Source organism: Geotrypetes seraphini, chromosome 9 (assembly GCF_902459505.1).
Source record: "Geotrypetes seraphini chromosome 9, aGeoSer1.1, whole genome shotgun sequence".
In the NCBI taxonomy this organism is placed as follows: domain Eukaryota; kingdom Metazoa; phylum Chordata; class Amphibia; order Gymnophiona; family Dermophiidae; genus Geotrypetes; species Geotrypetes seraphini.
In genome coordinates, this window is record NC_047092.1 from 124,569,954 (window position 1) to 124,593,637 (window position 23,684).

At 44.4% G+C, this 23,684-nt stretch overlaps 1 protein-coding gene across 9 annotated transcripts in view; it reads left to right on the forward strand.

Annotated features, from left to right (window-relative positions):
• Nucleotides 1–23,684, forward strand: part of ATG16L1 (autophagy related 16 like 1) — a 271,176-nt gene that overhangs the window by 122,740 nt on the left and 124,752 nt on the right. For all 9 annotated transcript variants that reach the window (XM_033958632.1, XM_033958627.1, XM_033958625.1 and 6 more), the window contains one exon: nucleotides 7,253–7,358. In XM_033958632.1, coding sequence (XP_033814523.1) covers nucleotides 7,253–7,358 — 106 coding nt within the window. The remainder of the gene's footprint in view (nucleotides 1–7,252; nucleotides 7,359–23,684) is intronic.

The following is a 23,684-nucleotide window of genomic DNA, read 5'->3' on the forward strand; positions in this document are numbered from 1 at the left end:
GATGCGGACGCCTCACAAGCTGATTTGCTTGAAGAAACTTGAAGTTTCGAGTCGCCTGCACCGCACATGCGCGAGTGCCTTCCCGCCCAGCGTAGGGTGCATCTCTTCAGTTCAGATAGCTAGCAGAGAAGCCAACCAGGGAAGATGGGTGGGTTGTGAGAATAGCTGCCTGCTGTCCCTGGATAACACCTGTTATGGTAAGTAACTGTGCTTTATCCCAGGACAAGCAGGCAGGTATTCTCACATATGGGTGACCTCCAAGCTAACCAGAATGGGATGGTGGGAGTGTTGGCAATTTAGGAGAATAAATTTTGTAATACTGTTTGGCCAAACTGTCCATCCCGTCTGGAGAAAGTATCCAGACAATAGTGAGAAGTGAAGGTATGAACCGAGGACCAAGTAGCAGCTCTACAAATTTCCTCAATAGGTGTAGATCTGAGGAAAGCTACTGAAGCTGCCATAGCTCTAACCTTATGGGCTGTGACTTTACTGTGAAGGGGCAATCCAGCCTGGGCATAGCAGAATGAGATACAAGTCGCCATCCAGTTGGAGATGGTACGCTTAGAAATAGGATGACCCAACTTATTGGGATCGAAGGAGACAAAAAGTTGAAGAGCAGTTCTGTGTCGTTTGTTGCGTTCTAAATAGAAAGCCAAAGCATGTTTACAGTCCAGAGTATGAAGAGCAACTTCTACAGGATGAGAATGAGGCTTTGGAAAAAACACTGGAAGAACAATGGATTGGTTGAGATGAAATTCCGAGACCACTTTGGGGAGGAATTTAGGATGAGTACGAAGAACCACTTTGTCATGATGGAACACTGTGAACGGTGGGTCAGCAACTAAAGCTTGCAGCTCACTAACTCGTCGAGCAGAAGTGAGGGCTATGAGAAACTGCACTTTCCAAGTGAGATACTTCAGATGAGCCTTATCAATTGGTGCAAATGGAGGCTTCATGAGTTGAGAAAGGACAACATTGAGGTCCCAAACCACAGGAGGCGGTTTGAGAGGAGGTTTGACATTGAAAAGTCCTTTCATGAATCTGGAATGAGCAGAGAGGGGTTTCCCTTCAATAGGCTGATGGAAAGCCGCAATTGCACTGAGATAGACTCGGATAGATGTAGATTTGAGGCCAGAATTGGATAAGTGCAAAAGGTAGTCCAAAACAGAAGATAAGGAGGAATGCTGAGGTTCTTTATGATGAGAAAAACACCACGTAGAAAATCTAGTCCACTTTTGGTGATAGCATTGTCTAGAGGCTTCTAAAATATCTCTTACAGATTGAGAAACTGAAGAGGGGTTATGTTGAGAGGTACCAAGCTGTCAGGTGTAGACTGCAGGTTGGGATGAAGCAGAGATCCTTGACTCTGTGTAAGCAGAGAAGGAAAAACTGGTAGAAGATATGGCTCCCTGCTGCTGAGTTGAAGTAGAAGGGAGTACCAAGTTGTCTCGGCCACCGAGGAGCAATTAGAATCATGGTGGCATGAATGTTCTTCTAGTTGACCAGAGTCTTGAGAATGAGAGGGAATGGAGGGAATGCATAGAGGAAAAGATTTGACCATTCCAGAAGAAAAGCATCTGCGTCGAGGTGATAAGGAGAGTATATCCTGGAGCAGAATTGAGGCAGTTTGTAGTTGTGGGGAGCTGCAAAGAGGTCTATCTGAGGCGTTCCCCACAGTGAAAAAATGTGATGAAGAGGGGCGGAATAGAGTGTCCATTCGTGAGGCTGCAGGAGACGACTCAAGTTGTCTGCCAAGCAATTCTTTGCCCCTTGAATATAGACAGCTTTGAGGAAGGTGTTGTGGCGGATTGCCCAGTCCCAAACCTTTAGAGCTTCTTGACAAAGGGAGACAGATCCCGTCCCTCCTTGTTTGTTGACATAATACATGGCGACTTGGTTGTCCTTCCGAATGAGGACTACTTGAGGACTACTTGATCGTGAAGCAGATGTTGAAAAGCATTGAGAGCTTTGAGGATCGATCTGAGTTCCAACAGATTGAAATGACACTGACGATCCGTACTGGTCCAGAGGCCTTGAGTACGGAGACCATCGAGATGAGCGCCCCAAGAGTAGGTCGAAGAGTCTGTCGTGAGGACCTTCTGATGAGGGGGCGTTTGAAAAAGCAAGACTCTGGAAAGATTGGAAGAAAGCATCCATCAACGGAGAGATTTCTTCAATGAAGGAGCGACTGAGATGTGTTGCGAAGGAGGGTCGCAAACTTGCGTCCATTGAGATGCCAGGGTCCACTGAGGAATTCTGAGGTGAAGTCTGGCAAAAGGAGTCACGTGTACTGTGGAGGCCATGTGACCCAAAAGTACCATCATGTGACTCGCTGAGATGGAAGAGCGAGAAGACACTGTAATGTAATTTATTTCTTATATACCGCTACATCCGTTAGGTTCTAAGCGGTTTACAGAAAATATACATTAAGATTAGAAATAAGAAAGGTACTTGAAAAGTTCCCTTACTGTCCCGAAGGCTCACAATCTAACTAAAGTACCTGGAGGATAATAGAGAAGTGAAAAGTAGAGTTAGAGGAAAAATAAAAATAAAATAAACATTTTAACAAGACAGCATTGATCTAAATACTTTGGAAGGTAGAAGAGAGGAGAGAAAGGAATAGAAGCAGAAGGGGGAGTCGTTGAACAGTAGAATTCTGGAGAAATTTAAATGATAGAAATAGAACAAAACAAAGACAAAAGGCAAAACAATAGATAAGATTAAAGATAAATCATAAGCTGGAAAGAAAAATAAAATAAAACTTTGTCTTCAATCCACGGTTTCAGCATCAGTGATGAAGTGGAGCAAGTAAGTTTAGGAGGAGCGATTGACGTTTCCAGAAAGGGCTTCTTCAGGGAAGAGACTTGGCAGACAGTCCCAGGATGCCTATGTCTCCTCCCCTGCGATGTTCTCCCATCCATGCATTCCCTCCCAGACACACTGCCCGTGCCCCAGCCGCTCCAAGGAGGCTGCCCCAGGTGAGGCCCACGGTGAATGCAGGATTCTCTCCTCTGCGGGAAAGCCGCCCGGAGCTGACAGTCGATCTTCTTAGCGGATTGCATGGGGGGAAGAGTTCACACTCTTGGTAGGATCAGGTCTGTGTGCTCTCGGTGGTTGTGGCTGGTCTCGTTGCTGCTTAGGTGTAAAAGCAGTTGATCTCCACTGCGGCTGATATTTAAAAGCAAACAAAACGTTGGCTTTACTGAGTGAGTCAGTCTCCATTTTGTTATCTTACATTTTTTCTGACTCTGTTTGCTACATTGTCCCTGTTGTTGTGGAAAGATATTTAAAAGCAGGCAGATTGATCTCTCCAATGGACTGCAGGGGGAGGAGTTCACACTCCTGGTAGGATCGGGTCTGTGTGCTCTCGGTGGTTGTGGCTGGTCTCGTTGCTGCTTAGGTGTAAAAGCAGTTGATCTCCACTGCTGCTGATATTTAAAAGCAGGCAGATAGATCTCTCCAATGGACTGCAGGGGGAGGAGTTCACTCTCCTGGCAGGATCGGGTCTGTGGGCTCTTGGTGGTTGCGGTAGGTCTCACTGCTGCTTGTATGTAAAAGCAGTTGTTTTTCTACTGCTGCTGATATTTAAAGCAGGTAGATTGATCTCTTAAACGGGATATAGGGGGAGGAGCTCACATGCCTGGTTGGATCGGGGCAAGGGCTCCTATTATAGGCAGCTGGTCTTGCTGCTACTTAGGTGTTAAAGCAGTTGATCTTCCTAGCGGACTGCAGGAGGTGTGGAGCTCACACTCCTGTCATGATCTGGTCTATGGGCTCTTGGTAGTTGCGGTTGGTCCCAATGCTGCTTAGGTGTAAAAGCAGTTGTTCTCCCACTGCTGCTGATATTTAAAAGCAGGTAGATTGATCTATCCAATGGAATGCTGGGGGAAGATCTTATATGTCTGGCTGGATCGTGGCAAAGGGTTCCCGGTAGTGGCGGCTGGTCCTATTGCTGCTTAGGTGTAAAAACAGTTGATCTTCTTATCGAATTGTAGGGGGGGCGGATCTCACATTCCTGGCAGGTTCGGGTCTGTGGGTTCTTGGTGGTTGCGGATGGACCCGCTGCTGCTTAAGTGTAAAAGCAGTTGTTTTCCCAATGCTGCTGATATTTAAAAGCAGGCAGATTGATCTCTCCAACAAATTGTATGGTGAAGAGCATACACGTCTGGCTGGATTGGGACAAAAGCTCTCGATAGTGGCGGCTGGTCTTGGTGCTGCTTAGGTGTAAAAGCAGTTGATCTCCTACTTCTGATAATATTTAAAAGCAAGCATATTGATTTTTCCAACGGAATGCTGGGGGAAGAGCTTACTTGTTTGGCTGGATCAGGGCAAAGGGCTCTCGGTAGTGGTGGCTGGTCCTGTTGCTGCTTAGGTGTAAAAAACAGTTGATCTTCCTAGTGGACTGTAGGGGGAGGTGGAGCTCACACTCTTGGTTGGATCGGGACTGTGTGCTCTTGGTAGTTGCGGATAGTTCCGCTGCTGCTGAGGTGTAAAAGCAGTTGATTTCCCACTGTTGCTGATATTTAAAAGCAGGTAGATTGATCTCTCCAATGGATTGCAGAGGGAGGAGCTCACATGCCTGGCTGGATCGGGGAAAAGGGCTCTTGGTAGTGGTGGCTGGTCCTGCTGCTGCTTAGGTGTAAAAGCAGTTGATTTTCTTAGCGGACTGCAGGGAGGGTGGAGCTCATATTTTTGCAGGATCGGGACTGTGGGTTTTTGGTGGGTTGGTCCCGTTGCTGCTTAGGTGTAAAAGCAATTGATCTCCCACTGCTGATGATATTTAAAAGCAGGCAGATTGTCCAGGGAGAGGAGCTCTGCACTCAAACTGCCATCCTCCTCGCCTCCAAGTTCCGGAAGTGTGACAGAGTTGAAGAAGAGCTTCCAGACGTTGTTGTGGAAGGCATACTCTGAGTTGGACAGTGTCCAGAACAACTCCAATGAACTGTAGATTCTGTGAGGACTGAAGTTGAGATTTTGTAAAGTTGATTTTGAATCCCAGACTTTGTGGGAACCAGGTAGTCTGTTGGGTCGCTACAATAACCCCTTGAGATGTGGAATCTTTGATGAGCCAGTCGTCGAGGTAGGGAAATACCTGAAGACCATGATTTCTTAGAGCTGCTGCTACTACTACCAGGCACTTGGTGAACACTCTGGGAGACGAGGCCAGGCCGAAGGATAGTACTCTGTATTGAAAATGCAGATTCCCCACCCGAAATCTGAGGTACTGACGGGAGGCCGGTTGAATGTGGATATGAGTGTAGGCCTCCTTGAGATCCAGAGAGCATAACCAGTCGTTCTGCTCGAGAAGGGGATAAAGGGATGCCAGGGACAACATTCAAAACTTTTCTTTGACTAGAAATTTGTTGAGAGCCCTGAGATCCAGAATGGAACAAGGAAGTAACGGGAGTAAAATCCCCTGTTCTGCTGCTCCAAGAGAACTGGTTTGATGGCATGGAGACGAAGCAGAACTTGAGCTTCCTGAAGAAGGGCGGTTTGGGATGGACTGGAAGGATACTCTCTTGGTGGAAGCTCTGGTGGAATCTGAGAGAAATTAAGAGAGTATCCTTCCCTGATGATGGAAAGTACCCAGAGGTCGGATGTAATTATCGTCCATCGGTTGTAAAAATGATGGAGACGACCTCCTATAGGGGGAAAATGAGACAGAGTCAGAACGGTGGAGGTTATGCTCTGTTATAAACAGTCAAAAAGACTGAGTAGCCTTAGGTGCAGCAGAAGGTTGAGGTGTCTGTTGTTTCTGAGGCTGCTGTTTCTTTAGAGGAGGGCGATTATAAGGAGCCATCCTTGGAGTAAACCACCGCTGATAGATTAGAGCAGGACGTGCAGGTTTTGCAATAGCTGGCTTTGGCTTGGGTCTGAGAATAGAAGCAAATGATTTCTCATGGTCAGACAATTTCTTTGTGGCTGCGTCGATGGATTCATCGAAGAGGTCATTGCCGTCACAAGGGATATTAGCCAAGCGGTCTTGAAGATTAGGGTCCATGTCAATGGTATGAAGCCCTAAGCCAGCTGGAAGCTAAAGAAGCACTGCCTGGGCTTTGCAGTCCACAGTTATATTAAACACCAGCTCTAGCAGGATACATATTTCAAATCTGATATATTCTAATCACAAGATAGAAATAAAATTATTTTTTTCTACCTTTTGTCGTCTCTGGTTTCTGCTTTTGTCGTCTTTTCACTCTCTTCTATCCAGCGTCTGCCTTCTTTCTATGCCCCTCTTCCCGTTCCCCTTTCCATCCAGCCTGTGCCCCTTCTACTTTTTACATGATTCATTCTGCTCTCATTTTTATCTCTCATACACCAGATCTAGCATCTTTGTCCCTCTCTCCTTATTTCTCATCTGACCCCCCTTCCCAACATCAATCTCTCTCTACTTTCTCATTCCTCTGTCTCTCCCCTTTCCCTCATCTGATTTCTCCATTCCATCCTAACTCCTTCCCCTCCTCTAATCTCCCTGCCAGCTGTTTCCTTCCTATTTTCCTTCCTCCCCTGTCCAGCAGTACCCCTTCCCATCCCTCCCCTCTCCAGCAAATGTTTCCTCTCTTTAGCTTAGCGGCAGCTCTGTGTGCTTTTAACTTCAGCACACAGCTGCCCTTAAGCAGTAGTTTAGCTGTGGTTTCATGAGGCAGCCTCAGGGCCTTTGCTAGGCCAGCCCACATCGCATCATCAAAGCGTGCCAGCCTAGCAAAGCCCCAGAGGCTGCCTCATGAAACCGTGGCTAAACTACTGCTTAGGGGCAGCTGTGTGCCGAAGTTAAAAAGCACACAGAGCTGTCTCTGCTGGTCTGGGGTGCGGAGACGAGATAAAGGCAGGAGACCCGGCGTATGTGATGGCAACAGGAAGTTGCAAGTCAGCTGACGCTGGCACCGCAGCCTCTGTTCTGCCTAGTGTGCAGTTTATGGAGAAGACCCGAATCCTTCACGGACTAGCAAGAAATTTTTGTGGACTGGCATTGGTCCACGGACCGGCGGATGAAGAACAATGCCTTAAGACTTTCTTGATAAGTAATTAATACCTGTGACAAGTTACAAAAGAAAGGTACTGTACTTTTGAAAATTAGATACAAGATGTACCTGCATACTTTACTGTTAGGCATGATTTTAGGATGGAACAAATATATAGGTCGCATGTTGCTTTTTGAATACTTAAGTACTTGGTAAATTCTTTGCCCGGTTATGCTGTACTCTTGAACAGTAACCCCTGAAATATAAATAAAACTGTGTCTGTTCTTTAGGATGCTCATGATGGAGAAGTCAATGCTGTACGATTCAGTCCTGGCTCACGATTACTAGCCACAGGAGGAATGGATCGGAGGGTGAAACTCTGGGAAGTGATTGGAGGTATGATATAGTCTTTTATTGGTGATTTACCCTGTTTTTTGCTCTGTGTTTTTTATATTCCCTCAATTATATGGTATTTGAAGAACTGGGTCAGCAGATGCCATTAACAGCCAGAAGCTAGGGAAATTGAATTCTTCTTTGATCCTCTTACAGCTGTAATCAGAGAATTGGTGAGCTCAGGATTTAATGGCCCTAACTTAATCACACCATAACATGCGTGGACCAATTCAGACTGAATATTCAATTTAAAAAGAAATCTGTGTAACAAAAATAGTAATATAGTAGAAGGAAATGCCAATAATTGAATATCATGAAGAGAAAGGTGGACTGATGAAAATTTCACAACACAATGGCTCTGAATAATTTATGAAAGCTCTTGCATAACATGAGTGGAAATACTTTTTTCTCACATGCATCAGAATCCAAGAGGGGATCCTCTTTTACAGCACTAAATGAATGTGGAGAAAACTGAAAGGACTGAACTTGATGTCTGTTAAATCACTTTTTTAATAGCAGACAGAGTAAACCTATGAGAGAGAAGCCTTTCCTAAATAGTTTGAAATCACATTTGTTTTGGTAGTAAGGTTCCTATATAGCAGTCATTTCATTATTGTGCATTGCAGTACATTATTATGTATGATACATTTTTCCTGATTGCTTTTTCTTCACAACTAATAGAATATGTTCCATAAAAGGTAAAAATAGGAAAGCTTATGGTTACAAGGCAATTGTAAGCTTGTCTTCTAGAACAGTGGTTCCCAAACCTGTCCTGGGGGACCCCCAGCCAGTCAGGTTTTCAAGATATCCCTAATGAATATGCATGAGAGAGATTTGCATACCTGTCACTTCCATTATATGCAAATCTCTCTCATGCATATTCATTAGGGATATCTTGAAAACCTGACTGGCTGGGGGTCCTCCAGGACAGGTTTGGGAACCACTGTTCTAGAAAACATTGGTTCCTTCTTTTATTAACACACATGCACATAAAGGACCCACTATTCAGAGAGTAATAATAATAATAACTTTATTTTATATACCGCAGTACCACAAACAGTTGAGAGCGGTTTACAGTGTAAGAGACTGTACATTTACAGCGAAGATACAATGAGGACTGTACATATTCAGTAAAGGTGTTTATACAGCGAAGAACAATGTAGATTTACCATGCAGGAGACTGTACATATACAGCAGAGATATTTATATAGTGGAGAGGCAGTGCGAGAGGCTTATAAAGAGCAAAGCAGTGTACAAAACCAATGCAGGGTGGTGAATGTCAAGAAAACAACCAGTATCAATTACAGGATGGAAGTATTTGATTATTTGGTGATGGGGGGGGGTTCAAGAAATTTGTCATAGAGGAAAGATTTGAGAGATTTCCTGAAGGATGAGTAAGATGGGGCAGATGAGATGAGGGTGGTCAGGCAGTTTGTCCATCTGCCAGCTTGGTATGAGAGAGTTCTATTGAGGAATCTTTTGTAGGTGCATCCCTTTGGGGAAGGGTAGGTAAACAGGTTGGCATTACGCGTGCGAGTGGTTCCAGGGAACACGAAGTGGTGAGACAGATATATCGGGGACAAGCCAGTTAAGGTTTTGAAGCAGAGGCAGGCGAATTTGAAGATGACTCTCGCTTCTATTGGCAACCAGTGCAGTTTTCTATAGTAAGGGCTGATATGGTCTGACTTTTTGAGGCCATAGATTAGGCGGACCGCGGTGTTTTGGATAAGTCTCAGTCGTTTGATGGTTTTCTTGTAGGAGCCCATATAAATTATATTACAGTAATCCAGTGTGCTTAGGATTAGGAATTGGACCAGCAGTCTGAAGGAGGGGAAGTCGAAGTAATGTTTGATGGTACGGAGTTTCCAGAGGGTATAAAAGCATTTTTTGACCTGGGCATTGGTGTGGTCTTCGAAGGTCAGGCAGCGGTCTAGGATGACTCCAAGGATTTTGATGGTGGGATTAATAGGGTAAGTTGAGTTGTAAGGTGGTGTTCGTTAATTTGTGGTTGGGACTTGCTAGGAAGAGTTTAGTCTTTTCTAGATTTAGTTTCAGTTTGGACTGAGTGGTCCAGTGTTCGACCATGGTAAGTACTGATGAGATGTGTTGCTCTGTTTCTTGTGAGAATGAGTAGATGGGGATGACAATTGTGATGTCATCTGCGTAGATGTAGGATTTCAGGTTTCGGTCAGATAACATGTGTCCCAATGAAGTCATGTAGATATTGAATAGGGAAGGTGTTAGGGGGAGCCTTGTGGAACTCCACAGGGGTTGGACCAGGTGTGGGAGTAGGTTCCCTCGTTGTGTACTTGGTAAGTGCGGTTTTTTAAGAAGCCTGTGAGCCAGGTTAGTACCTGTCCCGAAATGCCTATGGAATCGAGGTAGCTGAGCAGAATGTCATGGTCTACCAGGTCAAAGGCACTACTGAGGTCAAACTGGAGTAGTAGGGCACTGTTTTCAAAGTATTGATTTCAAAGTTGGTGGCTGAAAAATAGACAAACCTGCACTATGCAGATGATACAACATTCATCACCAGCAGCAAAGAAAACATGTTGTATCTACTGAGAAGTCACAGCCGAAAGTCATAACATGGGATTGTAACTGAACATAAATAAGATGAAGATCATGGAAACGGAAAATGAAGATTTTGAGCTTGAAGAAAATAGAATAAAATTTGTAAAGGATTTCAGTCTCCTGGGCTCTTTCGTAAACAAAGAAGCAACTAGCAACGAAGAAATACTTCACAGAATAGCACTTGATCACTCTTCAATGAAGGCTCTCGATAAAGTGTTCAAAGGCAAGGAAATAACACTCCAGATGAATATTGGACTTGTCCATGCACTCATTTTCTTAGTTGTCAATTACAGATGCGAAAGCTGGGAACTATGGAAACAGGACAGAAAGAAAATTGACTCATTTGAGGGCTGCTTAATCACTCCGACAGGATCAGAGACCAGCAAGCAGGCACCATCGTTGGCCACCAACTGACGCCAGTCAGCATCGGGAGGGGAAGTTCTCTCTTCCTATTTAAAAGATCTTACAGCCGCAGTACACAGCCTGCTGTCGTGTGACTGAAGGGGCAGGAATTGCCCCTTTTGAACCACAAGGAGCCACAAGCGAGAAGAGAGAAATAATAAATGGGAAAAAGGAAGGCAAAGGTTATACCATCAGCTTCTATGTCCTGTTCCTGTAACATATTTTGGAGGTAAGACTGATTTTTGCTCTCTTCTGGTGAACCATCACCTCCATCTCAACCAATTTTAAAATTACTGGAAGAAACAAATTCTACTCCTAGAGAAGGAGAGGAATCAATTTCTCCCCATTTAACTGAAATGGACTCGACATCAATATCATTGGAGAAATCTGGAACTGTATTAACTCCTGTCCCAATGCCAGTAATTGCTACTAATGAGTCTTCTGCAGATAAACCTATCACCTTACAGGATGTTTGGACAGTAGTAAATAGAATAGAAAATTCTTTGCAGGGGACGATTGTGAAACTTTGTCAATTCTCAACTGAAATTACTAATAAAGTAACTGAGCAAGAAGCTCAATTAAACTTAATGGGAAAAAGAGTTGATAAAGTAGACTCATCTGTCTCTGTGATTCAAGCATGCTTAATATCTAATATAATTCAGTAATACATATGCAAATGAAGAAAATTGAAAATGCCAAGAGATCTAGGAACCTCCACTTTTTGAATTTTCCTATATCTCATTTTCTTTCTCCTTTGGAGTTACTGAAAATGTATTTGAAAGATGTTCTCTACTATGCTCAGGTGGATGGATTCTCTCCTGATAATTTATATTACATTTCCAGAAACACCAAAGTAGTAGCTGAAGAGGGAGGCGTAGATCAATTGGTATCACTGGATAGTCTGAATATATCTCAGTTTTTGGAGTCCTCTAAAGATTATATTGCAAATAGAGCAACGTTACTAGTAACATTAAAATCTGAAATGGAAAAGCAAGCTATTCTTAAATTTATTTCATAAACAGATATGCTCTATTCTATGGTCAGAAATTAAATGTGTTTCCAGATGTCTCCAAGCAAACACAGTATAGGAAAAGACAGTTCTTACAACTCAAGACACGAGTCTTGGCAATAGGAGCCTTATTCTTCCTTAAATTTCCTTGTAAATGTTTGGTTACATATGAGAGTAATAAGTATATTTTTGTTGATCCATCTCAGTTGGAAAGTTTCTTACAAGATAAACCTAAAGTAGATAAATTACCTGAAATTATTGCAAAGGTTGATAAGAAGTGATAAAGTAAAGAAAGGACTATAGATATGTGGTCTGCTTATCCGAAGTTATAATTTAAATTACCTTTTATGTATGTGATCTATCGGGTGATGTTACAGTCCCAATAATGTGGACCTAGAATTGAAAGGTTTATTCTCTTTAATGTAGTAATTTTTGTTCTACACTAGTGTGTATTCCTTTTTTTATTTATTGTAACAAATGAATAAATTTATAAATTAAAAAAAAAAAAGAAAATTTACTCATTTGAGCTTTGTTGCTGGAGAAGGATTTTATGCATGCTGTGAACCGCCAGAAAAAATAACAAATCGATTCTGGAAGAGATCAAACTGGCTCTGTCATTCGAAACCCAAATGATGAAGTTATGACTGTCTTTTTTTTGGTAACACCGTTAGAAGAGAAAGATAATTGGAGAAGGACATCATATTTGGGAAGATCAAAGGAACCGGCAAAAAGGGCAACTTGCAACCAGATGGCTGTACACATTGAAAACAACCATGGGGATGACACTGCATGACCTTACTGGACTAGAACAAAACTAATTTCTTTTTAGATCTGTAATTCATCAAGTCGCTAGGACTCAAACGTGAGTCGATGGCACCTTACTAACTATTTAGCCCATGGCAGTAAGTGTCTGGGAAGTTGCGTCTAGCCACAGGATTTGAATATCCTGGCCACTGACCCAGAAGTTGAGCAGGCACCAGCCAGCATTCAAACGGGCACCTAGCTAACGCTGCAATGCCACATGAAGTTAAGACAGCTGTTTTGCTGTCCTAACTTTCTGTGGTTACTTAGCTGGTTAGTGGACTGAATCACTTCTAACCAGCTAAATTGCCTGTGTACTCTAACTCTGCCTCCAGACTGCCCACAGACTAACCGGTTTCTGCCTAGGCAGTTAGAGGGGAAATTCAGTGGTACTATGTGGTTAAATGCTGCTGAATATTCACAGATAGCCCTTTACAAGTGATTTAAACATCAAAGAGCTTCTGGTCATTTTAAATTACTTTGAATATTGACTCCAAAAAATCTAGAAGCCTTCTGATAAAGGCCTGGTTCTGCTGCCAAAATGCTTAGGGACAAACAGCTACCGTGGGCAGAAATGTGTGGTGTACTAGAGCTCAGTGTACATATTAATTGGGTGCATGATGTAGAAAGGGGTTCAATGATGGTAGATGTCCATACACAGCATATTAAAATGTATGGTAATAAGAATATTGTCAATTTCATAGCAACATTTTAGCATGAGCACACTGAGAAATTATCGCCCCTACCCAATTGGACCATGTCCCAGACACACTAAATGCCCTGGTAGTGTAGCAGATGCTGACATTAGGTTCTTATATGCATTGTGGTAAAACACTGTTTGGAAAGAGGAGGTGTGATTTCTCACTTAGGGGAAACCATTGCTTGCCCTGGGATCGGTAGCCTGAAATGTTGCTACTATTTGGATTTCTGCTTGTTCCTTCCTTTCTGCCAAAGGTAGTTTCTCCTTTTCATGTCAATCAGGCAGTGGTCCTCTCAGTGTTGGGTAGCCAGGAGGGCTCTTTCGAGCAGAGACAGCTGCTCAAGTTGGATGTCAGTCGGGTCTTTCACTCTTATGTGCAGAGAACCCAGGAGATCAGGAAATCAGATCATCTCTTTGTCCTTCTAGCGGGTCTTCGTAAGGGAGATGGTGCTTCTAAGGCTACTATTGCGCGCTGGATCGAGGAGACTTTTGCTTCCGCTTATCTTCTGAAGAAGAAGCCTGTTTTAGAATTTCTTAAGGCTCATTCTACTAGGGATCAGGCAGCTTCAGTTTTGGAGACCGTATCTGGCGAAAGACGTAAGAAGACTTGAGGCGGTCCAGAGGAGGGCGACGAAAATGATAGGAGGCTTGCGCCAGAAGACGTATGAGGAGAGACTGGAAGCCCTGAATATGTATACCCTAGAGGAAAGGAGAGACAGGGGAGATATGATTCAGACGTTCAAATACTTAAAGGGTATTAACGTAGAACAAAATCTTTTCCAGAGAAAGGAAAATGGTAAAACCAGAGGACATAATTTGAGGTTGAGGGGTGGTAGATTCAGGGGCAATGTTAGGAAATTCTACTTTATGGAGAGGGTGGTGGATGCCTGGAATGCGCTCCCGAGAGAGGTGGTGGAGAGTAAAACTGTGACTGAGTTCAAAGAAGCGTGGGATGAACACAGAAGATTTAGAATCAGAAAATAATATTAAAGATTGAACTAGGCCAGTTACTGGGCAGACTTGTACGGTCTGTGTCTGTGCATGGCCGTTTGGAGGAGGATGGGCAGGGGAGGGCTTCAATGGCTGGGAGGGTGTAGATGGGCTGGAGTAAGTCTTAACAGAGATTTCGGCAGTTGGAACCCAAGCACAGTACCGGGAAAAGCTTTGGATTCTCGCCCAGAAATAGCTGAGAAGGAAAAAAAAAAAATTTAAATTGAATCAGGTTGGGCAGACTGGATGGACCATTCGGGTCTTTATCTGCCGTCATCTACTATGTTACTATGTTACTTCTTGGGCTGAATCATCTCTGGTGCCTCCAGTGGATATTTGCAAAGCTGCAGTTTGGTCTTCTCTGCATTCCTTTGTAAAACACTACCGTATGGATGTTCAAGCGTGTCGGGGTGCGGTATTCGATGAACGTGTTCTGGTGTCGACCCTTCAAGGGTCCCACACTTAATGGATACTGCTTTGGTATGTCCCATTCGTAAGGACTATACCAGTCTACCAAGCAATACAGAAGGAGAAATTAGGTTCTTACCTGCTAATTTTGTTTCTATTAGCTTGTAGACTGGTATAGTCCCCCACCCTGTCTGTGTGGTGATTTGCAGATTTTTGTTTTGCTCGCTTGCAGATTTTGTTTTTTCTGCCGGTTCTAGAATTTTTCTAGGGCCGGGGAGAAGTAAGAACAGGGGCAATAGCTCAGCTGGCTTAGCTGGTGAGCTGTGGGGATGTTTTCTATTTGTTGTTTTTTCCACTCCTGTTCGGAGTGTTATACTGTTTTCAGTAGAAGTCTTTTCTAGGTTCTGCTTGGCTATTTGGCAGACTATGTTGCTAGGGAGATTATAGCCTGATTATACAAGTTTGTGCTCAGTCTCCATCTGCTGGTAGCAGTGAGGCATATTCGTAAGGACTATACCAGTCTACAAACTAAAAGAAAGAATATTAGCAGGTAATAACCTAATTTCTACTTTTAGAGGTTTATTAGACTAGGGATAAGGTTCCCCATCTCCCAAAACCCCTTCCCTGATTTTTTTGTTTTATTTCTTTTTATTGTTTTGTTTTGTTTCATTTTTTCTTCCCTGGGCCATTTTAAGCGCTAAAATCATTATCGCTGCAGCCATCTTGGATTTCCCGATTTTGATTTTAAAAGCCTCCATCTGCTTCAAAACCCCCTTGTTTTTTATTAAAAAGGGCGTAGATGGACTCCTTAGGCAGAGATCCTTTGGATTCATAACAGATTTGCGGTGAATGCCTGTTGAAGGTGGGTCATTGTTCCATGTGCAACATAGCACGTGGTGGTGGTGTGTGGGGGGGGTGCAGGAGATTCGGGCTTCACCCCTTTTCATGCCTCTGGTGAATTGGAGCTCATATGGAATGTTTGTCCTCCACACATGTTGGGGGAAGGGGTGTGGAAAACGTACAGGCAGACTTTCTAAGCAGACAAAATGGGTCCAGGAGAGTGGAGCCTGGAACACTGCACCTTCAACTTCTTCATAGCCAGGTGGTGTTGTCTGGTGATATATTTGATGGCATCTTCATTCAACACCCAGGTTCTTCAGTCGGAGGAAATATGGGAAGGTGGAGGGCATAGATACCCTTACTCAAGTGTAGCCCCTCATCAAATCTGCTTGTATGTTCTCTCTGTGGCCTGTGGGAGTCAGGAACCTTTAGAAAATCAACCATCACATGACATAACAATGTACTTTTTAATCGCGTTTCCAGAAGTTCTGTGCTGTTTATAAAATATTAAAAAGAGTAGATATAATCTATGGAATAGAATGAATTATGCAGTCAGGAATTTAGAGAATAGGTAAGTTTTCAGCTGTTTTCTAAAATGTTTGTAGGAAACAGCTGTGAATAACAATGAGCAAAATTATTTTTCATGAGAAGCTGCCTGAAATGCCAAAGAATGATTGTGGAATCTCTTGCTTTTACAGCCCTTTACAGAGGGAAAATTAAGGCATGAGTTTTTCTGCTGTATTTATGCGTAGCTGTGGAGAAACTGTTGACCAGGTAGGTAGGGGCTGCGCCATATAGAACCTTATAACAGAGGCAGCCCAATTTAAACAATACCTGGGCCTCCATAAGCAACCAATGCAGTTCACAAAATAATGTAACGTGATCATATTTCTTCAGTCCATAGATTAGTCTAACTGCCGTATTCTGTATTAGTGACAATCACTGGAGCTAGGTGCTGCTGGTGGCTCCATATTGACCTTGGCAGCCCTGTTATGTCTTATGATAGACCATCCCGTCAGGCTGTTGGTAGCGGAAGGGCTACTGGTTCAGGGACCAGTCTTGATGCAAAACCTGTCTCCATCTTATTTTTTTATGGCTTGGCTCTTAAAAGGTTTCTTTTGAGGAAATGAGGATATTTGAACAAGGTAATTGGCACTCTTCTTAACTCTAGGAAGTGTTCTCTCTTTTTGGTTTATGTCCATTGTCTGGCATATTTTTGAAGGTTGGTGTTCAGAACATTTAATTAGTCCCTTTAAGTGTTGGTTGTTCAAATTTTGGATTGTCTGCAGGATAGTTTGAACAAGAGGCTTGTTTTATTCCTTTCTCAAAGTGCTGGTTTAGTGAAGGGTAAGTCTATGGTATCTCATCGTGATGTGGTCCACTTGCTGAGGGGTGTGTCTGCTTTGGCCTTCTGTCAGGAACTTGGTGCCATTTTGGGCTTTAATCTGGTTCTTATGGCTCTGGTGTCTCTCTCCCCCCTCCTCCCCTTGAGCCTGTGGCAGACAGAACTTTAAAGGACCTCACCTTGAAAATTTGTGTTTTTGGTGGCTATTGCTTCCACATTTCAGATTTCAGAGCTACAAGAGCCATTCCTGGGTTGTTGTTGGTTTTTAATTTTTTTTTTTTTTTTTTTTGGGGGGGTGGGGTTCTAAAGAGAAGGTGATTGTGCAAGCAGTTCCTTTCTTTCCAAGGTGGTATCTGCTTTTCTTGTTAATCAGTCAGTAGTCTTGCCTGTTTTGTGAGAGGCCAAGGGCTCAGAGGACCAGTATCAGTTGTACCATATGGATGTCCATCGAGCATTGCATGTATACATTCGTCAGACTTGGTAATTTTGATGGTTTATGTATGAGGGTGGTTTGAAAAGTTTTTGGGAAAAAAAAGTTAAATGTAAAAAAAGTTATTTCTCAATATAGTCTCTATCATGGCCTGTAGACTTAGTCTAGCGAGTGTCCAATTTTTCCAACCTGTCAGAAAAATAGGTTTTGTCAAATTTTAAAAAGAATGTTTGCTTAACTTGTTTTTTTTTTGGTTTTTTTTAACTGAACTTTTCAAATTGCCCTCTTTAAGTTGTTCGTCCTAGTGAATAATCATAGAAAGGAGAGGTGGTGTCTAATGCAATTATTGCAAAATGAATTTAAGAGACTATTGATTGAGACAGCTTGCATCTTGATGGGAAGGCTTGGGACTGAAGGTTTAACATCTAGGAGCCAGGCGTTGTGGGCAGAATGCTGTCTTTGAGCATTTGTAAGGAGGCTCTCTAGTCTTTGCATTTCTTTGCATCCCATTATTGGTTGAATGTGCAGTCATATCAGGATGTAGTCTTTGGCACACGGGTTTTGGAAGCTGGTCTTAGGGGAACCCTTCTTTAATGGTCACTGCTTTGGTATTTTCCATCTGTGCTGGTCTGGAGGGATGCTAAGGAAGGAGAAATTAGGTCTAATTTACTTTCCTTTAGTTCCTCCAGACCGGCACAGAGCCCACCCAAACATGATGAATGCTTTAGTAGTTGCTGCAAGGTGCTGGCTGTGCTGCATACCAGACAAAGTGCGATTTAAATTGGGGGAAGGGGGGAGAAAATGATGCAAGCTCAGTCTGTTTTCACTTAGGGAGTAGGACTTGTGCTTGGCTGCACTTCAGTTTCATTTGCAGTGTGATGCTTCCAGAAGATCAGAAACAGCTCCAAGAAAGCTCGGTCTGTGAAGCAAGCCTGGTCCCTATTCAAGGACACGGTAAGCGAGGCACAAAACCTATATGTACCCAGATTTAGGAAAGGATGCAAAAAGAAACAGACTAAAGACCCAGCATGGATAAACAATGAAGTAAAGACAGTGATAGGAGACAAGAAAACATCATTTCGGAAGTGGAAAAAGGACAAAACTGAAGGAAATTGGAAGGAGCACAGGAAGCATCAGAAAGAATGTCATCGAGTGGTCAGAAAAGCCAAGAAAGAATACGAGGAGAGACTAGCCAAGGAAGCAAGAAATTTTAAACCATTTTTCAGATATGTAAAAGGGAAACGGCCAGCGAGGGAGGAGGTTGGACCTCTGGATGAGGGAGACAGGAAATGAGTGGTGAAGGAGGAAAAAGAGGTGGCTGATAGACTAAACAAGTTCTTCGCATTGGTCTTTACAAAAGAAGACACATCCAACGTGCCGGAACCAGAAAAAATCTTCAAGGGGAATCAAGAGGGAATATTATCATGCATGGAGGTAAGCCTCAAAGACGTTCTCATGCAGATAGATAGATTAAAAATTGACAAATCTCCTGGCCCAGGTGGGATCCACCCGAGAATACTGAAAGAGCTCAGAGACGAAATAGCGGAGTTACTCAGGCATATTTGCAACCTATCCTTGAGAACAGGGATAATCCCGGAAGACTGGAGGATAGCAAATGTTACACCAATCTTCAAAAAAGGATCGAGAGGCGACCCGGGGAACTATAGACCGGTGAGCTTGACCTCAGTTCCGGAGAAGATGGTCGAATCACTGATCAGGGAAGGTATCAATGAGCATATAGAAAAAAACAAACTGATGAGAACAAGCCAGCACGGTTTCTGTAAAAGACCAAACGAATCTACTACATTTCTTTGAGGGGATAAGCAAATATTTGGACCAAGGTAACCCCATTGACATAGTATATCTGGATTTCCAAAAAGCCTTTGACAAGGTACCCCATGAGCGCCTGCTGAAGAAACTGTGGAACCACGGGGTGGAAGGGGACGTCCACAGATGGATCCAAAATTGGCTGGCGGATAGGAAGCAGAGGGTAGTAGTAAAAGGACACTACTCTGACTGGAAAGGGGTCACGAGTGGTGTTCCACAGGGGTCTGTGCTGGGACCGCTGCTGTTCAATATATTCATTAACGATCTGGAAATGGGCACGAAGTGTGAAGTTATCAAGTTCGCGGACGATACAAAACTCTCCAACAGAGTCGAAACTGTTGAGAAATGCAAAGAATTACAGAGCGACCTGAACAAACTGTGTGAATGGGCAAAAAGATGGCAGATGAGCTTCAATGTGGAGAAATGTAAGGTCTTGCACATGGGGAAAGGGAACCCCATGTACAGCTATACGATGGGAGGAAGGGGGCTGGGGAAAGGCACCCTAGAAAAAGACCTGGGGGTATTGGTGGATACAACAATGAAGCCAGCGGCGCAATGTGCAGCGGCCTCAAAGAAAGCAAACAGAATGCTGGGCATTATCAAAAAAGGTATCACTACCAGAACAAAGGAAGTTATCCTGCCATTGTATCGAGCAATGGTGCAACCACATCTGGAATACTGTGTCCAATACTGGTCACCGTACCTTAAGAAAGACATGGCGATTAGAGAATGACACGGTGGCGGTTTACCCGCGGCTACCGCGTTTAGCCGCGGGTAACCCGCCAAAAACGGGGAATGAAAATTAGCAGCCTCTGCGGGGACGGGGCCAAGGCCATCACCGCCCCGTGGAGCGGTGAATGGTCTTGTCACCGCAGTGAGGCATAAAGGATCGTGCGGTCCCCGCAGCCCACCCGCACGCCGGCTCGATCGTTTAACCAGCTTCCTCTCTCCACCTCACCTTAGTTTGCCGGCTTTCTTTTTCGGTGACCGGAACGCTTTCAAAAGAGCCGCGCACGCGCGGCTGCTCAGTATTCAATCTTCTGCTCTGACCCAACCGGAAACAGGAAGTTGCAGCAGAGCAGAAGATTGAACTTTGAGCAGCCGCGCATGCCGGTCGCCGAAAAAGAAAACCGGCAAACTAAGGAGAGCTGGACAGCAGTAGCGTACCAAGGGGGGCGGGAGGGGCGAAAAAGGTAATGGCGCCAGGCCTTGGAGCACCGAGGCAGACCGCTTCTCCCCCTCCCAGCCGAAACCCCGCTGACCCTCCTATCTCTCCCCCCAAGTGAACCTTTCCGACCCTCCCAGCGAAAGCAGCAAACCTCCCTCCAGTAGCGTCGGCTTTCTCCTCCCTCTGCCGCATCACTGATGATGTCATCAGTGACGCGGCAGAGGGAGGAGAAAGCCGCGAAGGAGGTTTGCTGCTCTCGCTGGGAGGGTCGGAAAGGTTCACGGGGGGGGGAGATAGGAGGGTCAGCGGGGGTTCGGCTGGGAGGGGGGAGAAGCGGTCTGCCTCGGTGCTCCATTACCTTCTTCGGGCAGCAGCAGCGTTTACAATTCGCTGCTGTTGCCGGCTTCAGGCCTTGTTCTCTGCCGGGTCCTGCCTACTTCCTGTTTTCATGAAGACAGGACCCGACAGAGAGGAAGGCCTGAAGCGGGCAACAGCAGTGAATTGTGAATGCTGCACTGCCCGATGAAGTTCAGGACATTGGGGAAGGAGCAGGGAGAAATCGGCTGCTGGCTTGGGGGTGAGGGTAATGAAAGAATCATGGAAGTGGAGAAATTGGCATGATGGCTTTGTGGGGGCTAGGGGGAGAGAGAAAGAAAGGAAAAAATAAAGAGGGGGGGCCAGGGGGGAGAGAGAAAGAAAGGCAGAAATAAAGAGGGGTCAGGGGGAGAGAGAAAGAAAGGCAGAAAGAAAGAGGGGGACCAAGGGGAGAGAGAAAGAAAGGCAGAAATAAAGAGGGGGTCAAGAGGGAGAGAAAGAAAGGCAGAAAGAAAGAGGAGGGCCAGGGGGAGAGAGAAATAAAGAGGGAGGCCAGGGGAAGAGAGAAAGAAATGCAGAAATAAAAGAGTGGGTCAAGGGGGAGAGAAAGAAAGGCAGAAAGAAAGAGGAGGGCCAGGGGGAGAGAAATAAAGAGGGGGGCCAGGGGGAGAGAGAAAGAAAGGCAGAAATAAAGAGGGGAGCCAGGGGGAGAGAGAAAGAAAGAGGGGGGGGCAGGAGAAGAAAGAAGAAGGACCAGAGACTCATGAAATCACCAGACAAAAAGGTAGGAAAAATGATTTTATTTTCAACTTAGTGATCAAAATGTGTCCGTTTTGAGAATTTATATCTGCTGTCTATTTTACACTATGGCCCCCTTTTACTAAAACGCAATAGCGGTTTTTAGCGCAGGGAGCCTATGAGCGTCGAGAGCAGCATGGGGCATTCAGCGCAGCTCCCTGCGCTAAAATCCGCTATTGCAGTTTAATAAAAAGGGAGGGGGAATATTTGTCTATTTTTGTATAGTTGTTACTAAGGTGACATTGCATAAAGTCATCTGCCTTGACCTCTTTGAAAACCCGCGGAATATAAATGATAATTAACATTTTCTCTGCGTACAGCGTGCTTTGTGTTTTTAAAATTTTATTGTTGGTAGATCATTTTGACTTGGCCACAAAGGTAAGGGGGAGGGAGGGAGGGGAGCTGCTGAAAGACATCTAGTAATCCTTGCAGGCTTGACTGTGCAGGGAATTATTTTTGTAAAATCATGTTTTGTTATGTGACTGGCATTATCTAGACTTTAATTTCTATGAATGAATAGAATGAAAATGATATAAAATTACTTGCTTGTGGGGACCGCGTGTTCCGGCTCACACAAGGAAGGAGGGGGTGAAAGGGAAAAAGTTTCTCTTCCTTGGAAATAGATTCTGAAGTGACCTCATCAAAGAAGACCAGCACCAAATGTACAAGAAATCCCTTAAACAATGTCAAAAGAGCCCAAAATAGAAAACTGCTACTGCCTTGAGACTCCATTATTGAAGGAATCAACTTGAAATCACAGAAGAGACAGGAAAAGGTTAAATGCCTCATGGAATCCTCAGGTATAAAACACAAACCAAATTGTGAATGAAATCAGAGCAGACAGTAAGAATTATAAAATTGATGTCGTTATCCATCTGGAAAAAAAGGCGTACTAGAAATAATGCCTCAGCAATACAATTTTCAGAAGTTCTATTTGCTCATGGTAAGGGAGAAGAGAGACTGCTAGTGATGGTGGGGGGACTGATAGAAGATATGAAAGAAGGGTGGTAGAAAGGAACAGATGGTAAAGGAGGGAGGGAAGGGTGGTGGTGGAAAGGAATAGAACAGACATTGAAAGAGGGTAGAGAGGAACAGTCCCTGAAAGGAAATGTGGAAGGCAGAGTGGGGAGAAGATGCTGGAAGGGAAGAAGACAGATGCCAGACTATGGGGGAGCGGAGGGAAGAAGATGAGTGCTAGACGGTGACGGTGACGGGGTGGTGAATGGGATGGCAGTGGCGGTGACGGGGCAGTGAAAGGGGTGATGGGGCGGTGAAGGGAACGGCGGTGACGGGGCGGTGCAGAGGATGGTGGGCCGGGGACGGTGCAGTGACGGGGACAGATTTTTTCCCCGTGTCCCCAGAGGAGAGCAACTAGGATGATAAAAGGAATGGAGAACCTTTCATATTCCGAAAGGTTAGACAAACTGGGGCTCTTTACCCTGGAAAAGTGGAGACTGAGAGGAGACATGATACAGACATATAAAATCATGAAAGGCATAGAGAAGGTGGAGAGGGGCAGATTCTTCAGACTAGCGGGGACAACAAAAACAAGAGGTCATTCAGAAAAACTGAGAGGGGACAGATTCAAAACGAATGCAAGGAAGTTTATCTTCACTCAGAGGGTGGTGGACACGCTTCCAAATGAGGTAATAGGACAGAGTACAATACTAGGTTTCAAAATGGGACTGGATGACTTCCTGGAAGCGAAGGGGATTACAGGGTATAGATAGAAGGTTACTCTACAGGACATAAGTGAAAAGCGTATGACAGTTTTAGGGTATGAGCACTATCAGGTCCTGGACCTGAGGGGCCGACGCGTGAGCGGTCTGCCGGGCACGATGGACCTCCGGTCTGACCCGACAGGGGCAATTCTTATGTTCTTATGAGTCTTGGTCCAGGAGTTGGTGATGTGGTGCCTGACAGGGAATCCTGACTTTAGGCAAGGGTTAGAGTTTCTTCTGCTTGGTTATTCAGTTACTGTCTCTTGAGGGACTGCACAGCAGGCTTATAGCCAAACTTAGAAGTTAGTGGTTCTCATTCTTCACTTACTGGTCAATGGTCATAACCCATTTGTGTTGGTCTGGAGGGACTAAAGGAAAGTAAATTAGGTAAGATCTAATTTCTCCTTTGCTTATCTGAGCACTTTTATTTACCTGGTGTCTTTATTCACCTGTCCTGACAATCCTAGTTTAAAGCCCTCTTCAGTAGGTTAACTAGTCTCCGGTAGAAGATACTCCATACCTTCACTAGGTGGATTCTATATTTTCTCAGCAGCTTCTGGAGAATAATCTCATAATCCAGGAAACTAAAACTCTTGGCACCGTGTGTGCAACAACGCATTTATCTCCAGGATGTGAGCTGCTCTGCTTTTGTCTTTGCACTTGATGGAAAGGATCAGTGAGAACACTGCCTGCATACCTGTCTGCTTCACCTTCTTCCCCAGAGCCATAAAGTCACTTTTGATACATTTGGTAGGATACCTAGCAGTATCATTTGTCCAACATGGCTGAGCATCCTTGGATGATAGTAGACATGCTCAGTTCAACCCCTATGCACACATGCATGAGGGTGCTAATTGGACTGAGCATGTGTGGGAGGGGGGATGCCAATATCAACATCTGAAACCCCTCTGCTGACTGCTGCAGGGATGAGACTACTCGGGGGATTCCAAAGAGGACTCTTCAGCTGGCAGGGCCCGGGAATCTCCATCAGCTACACTAAC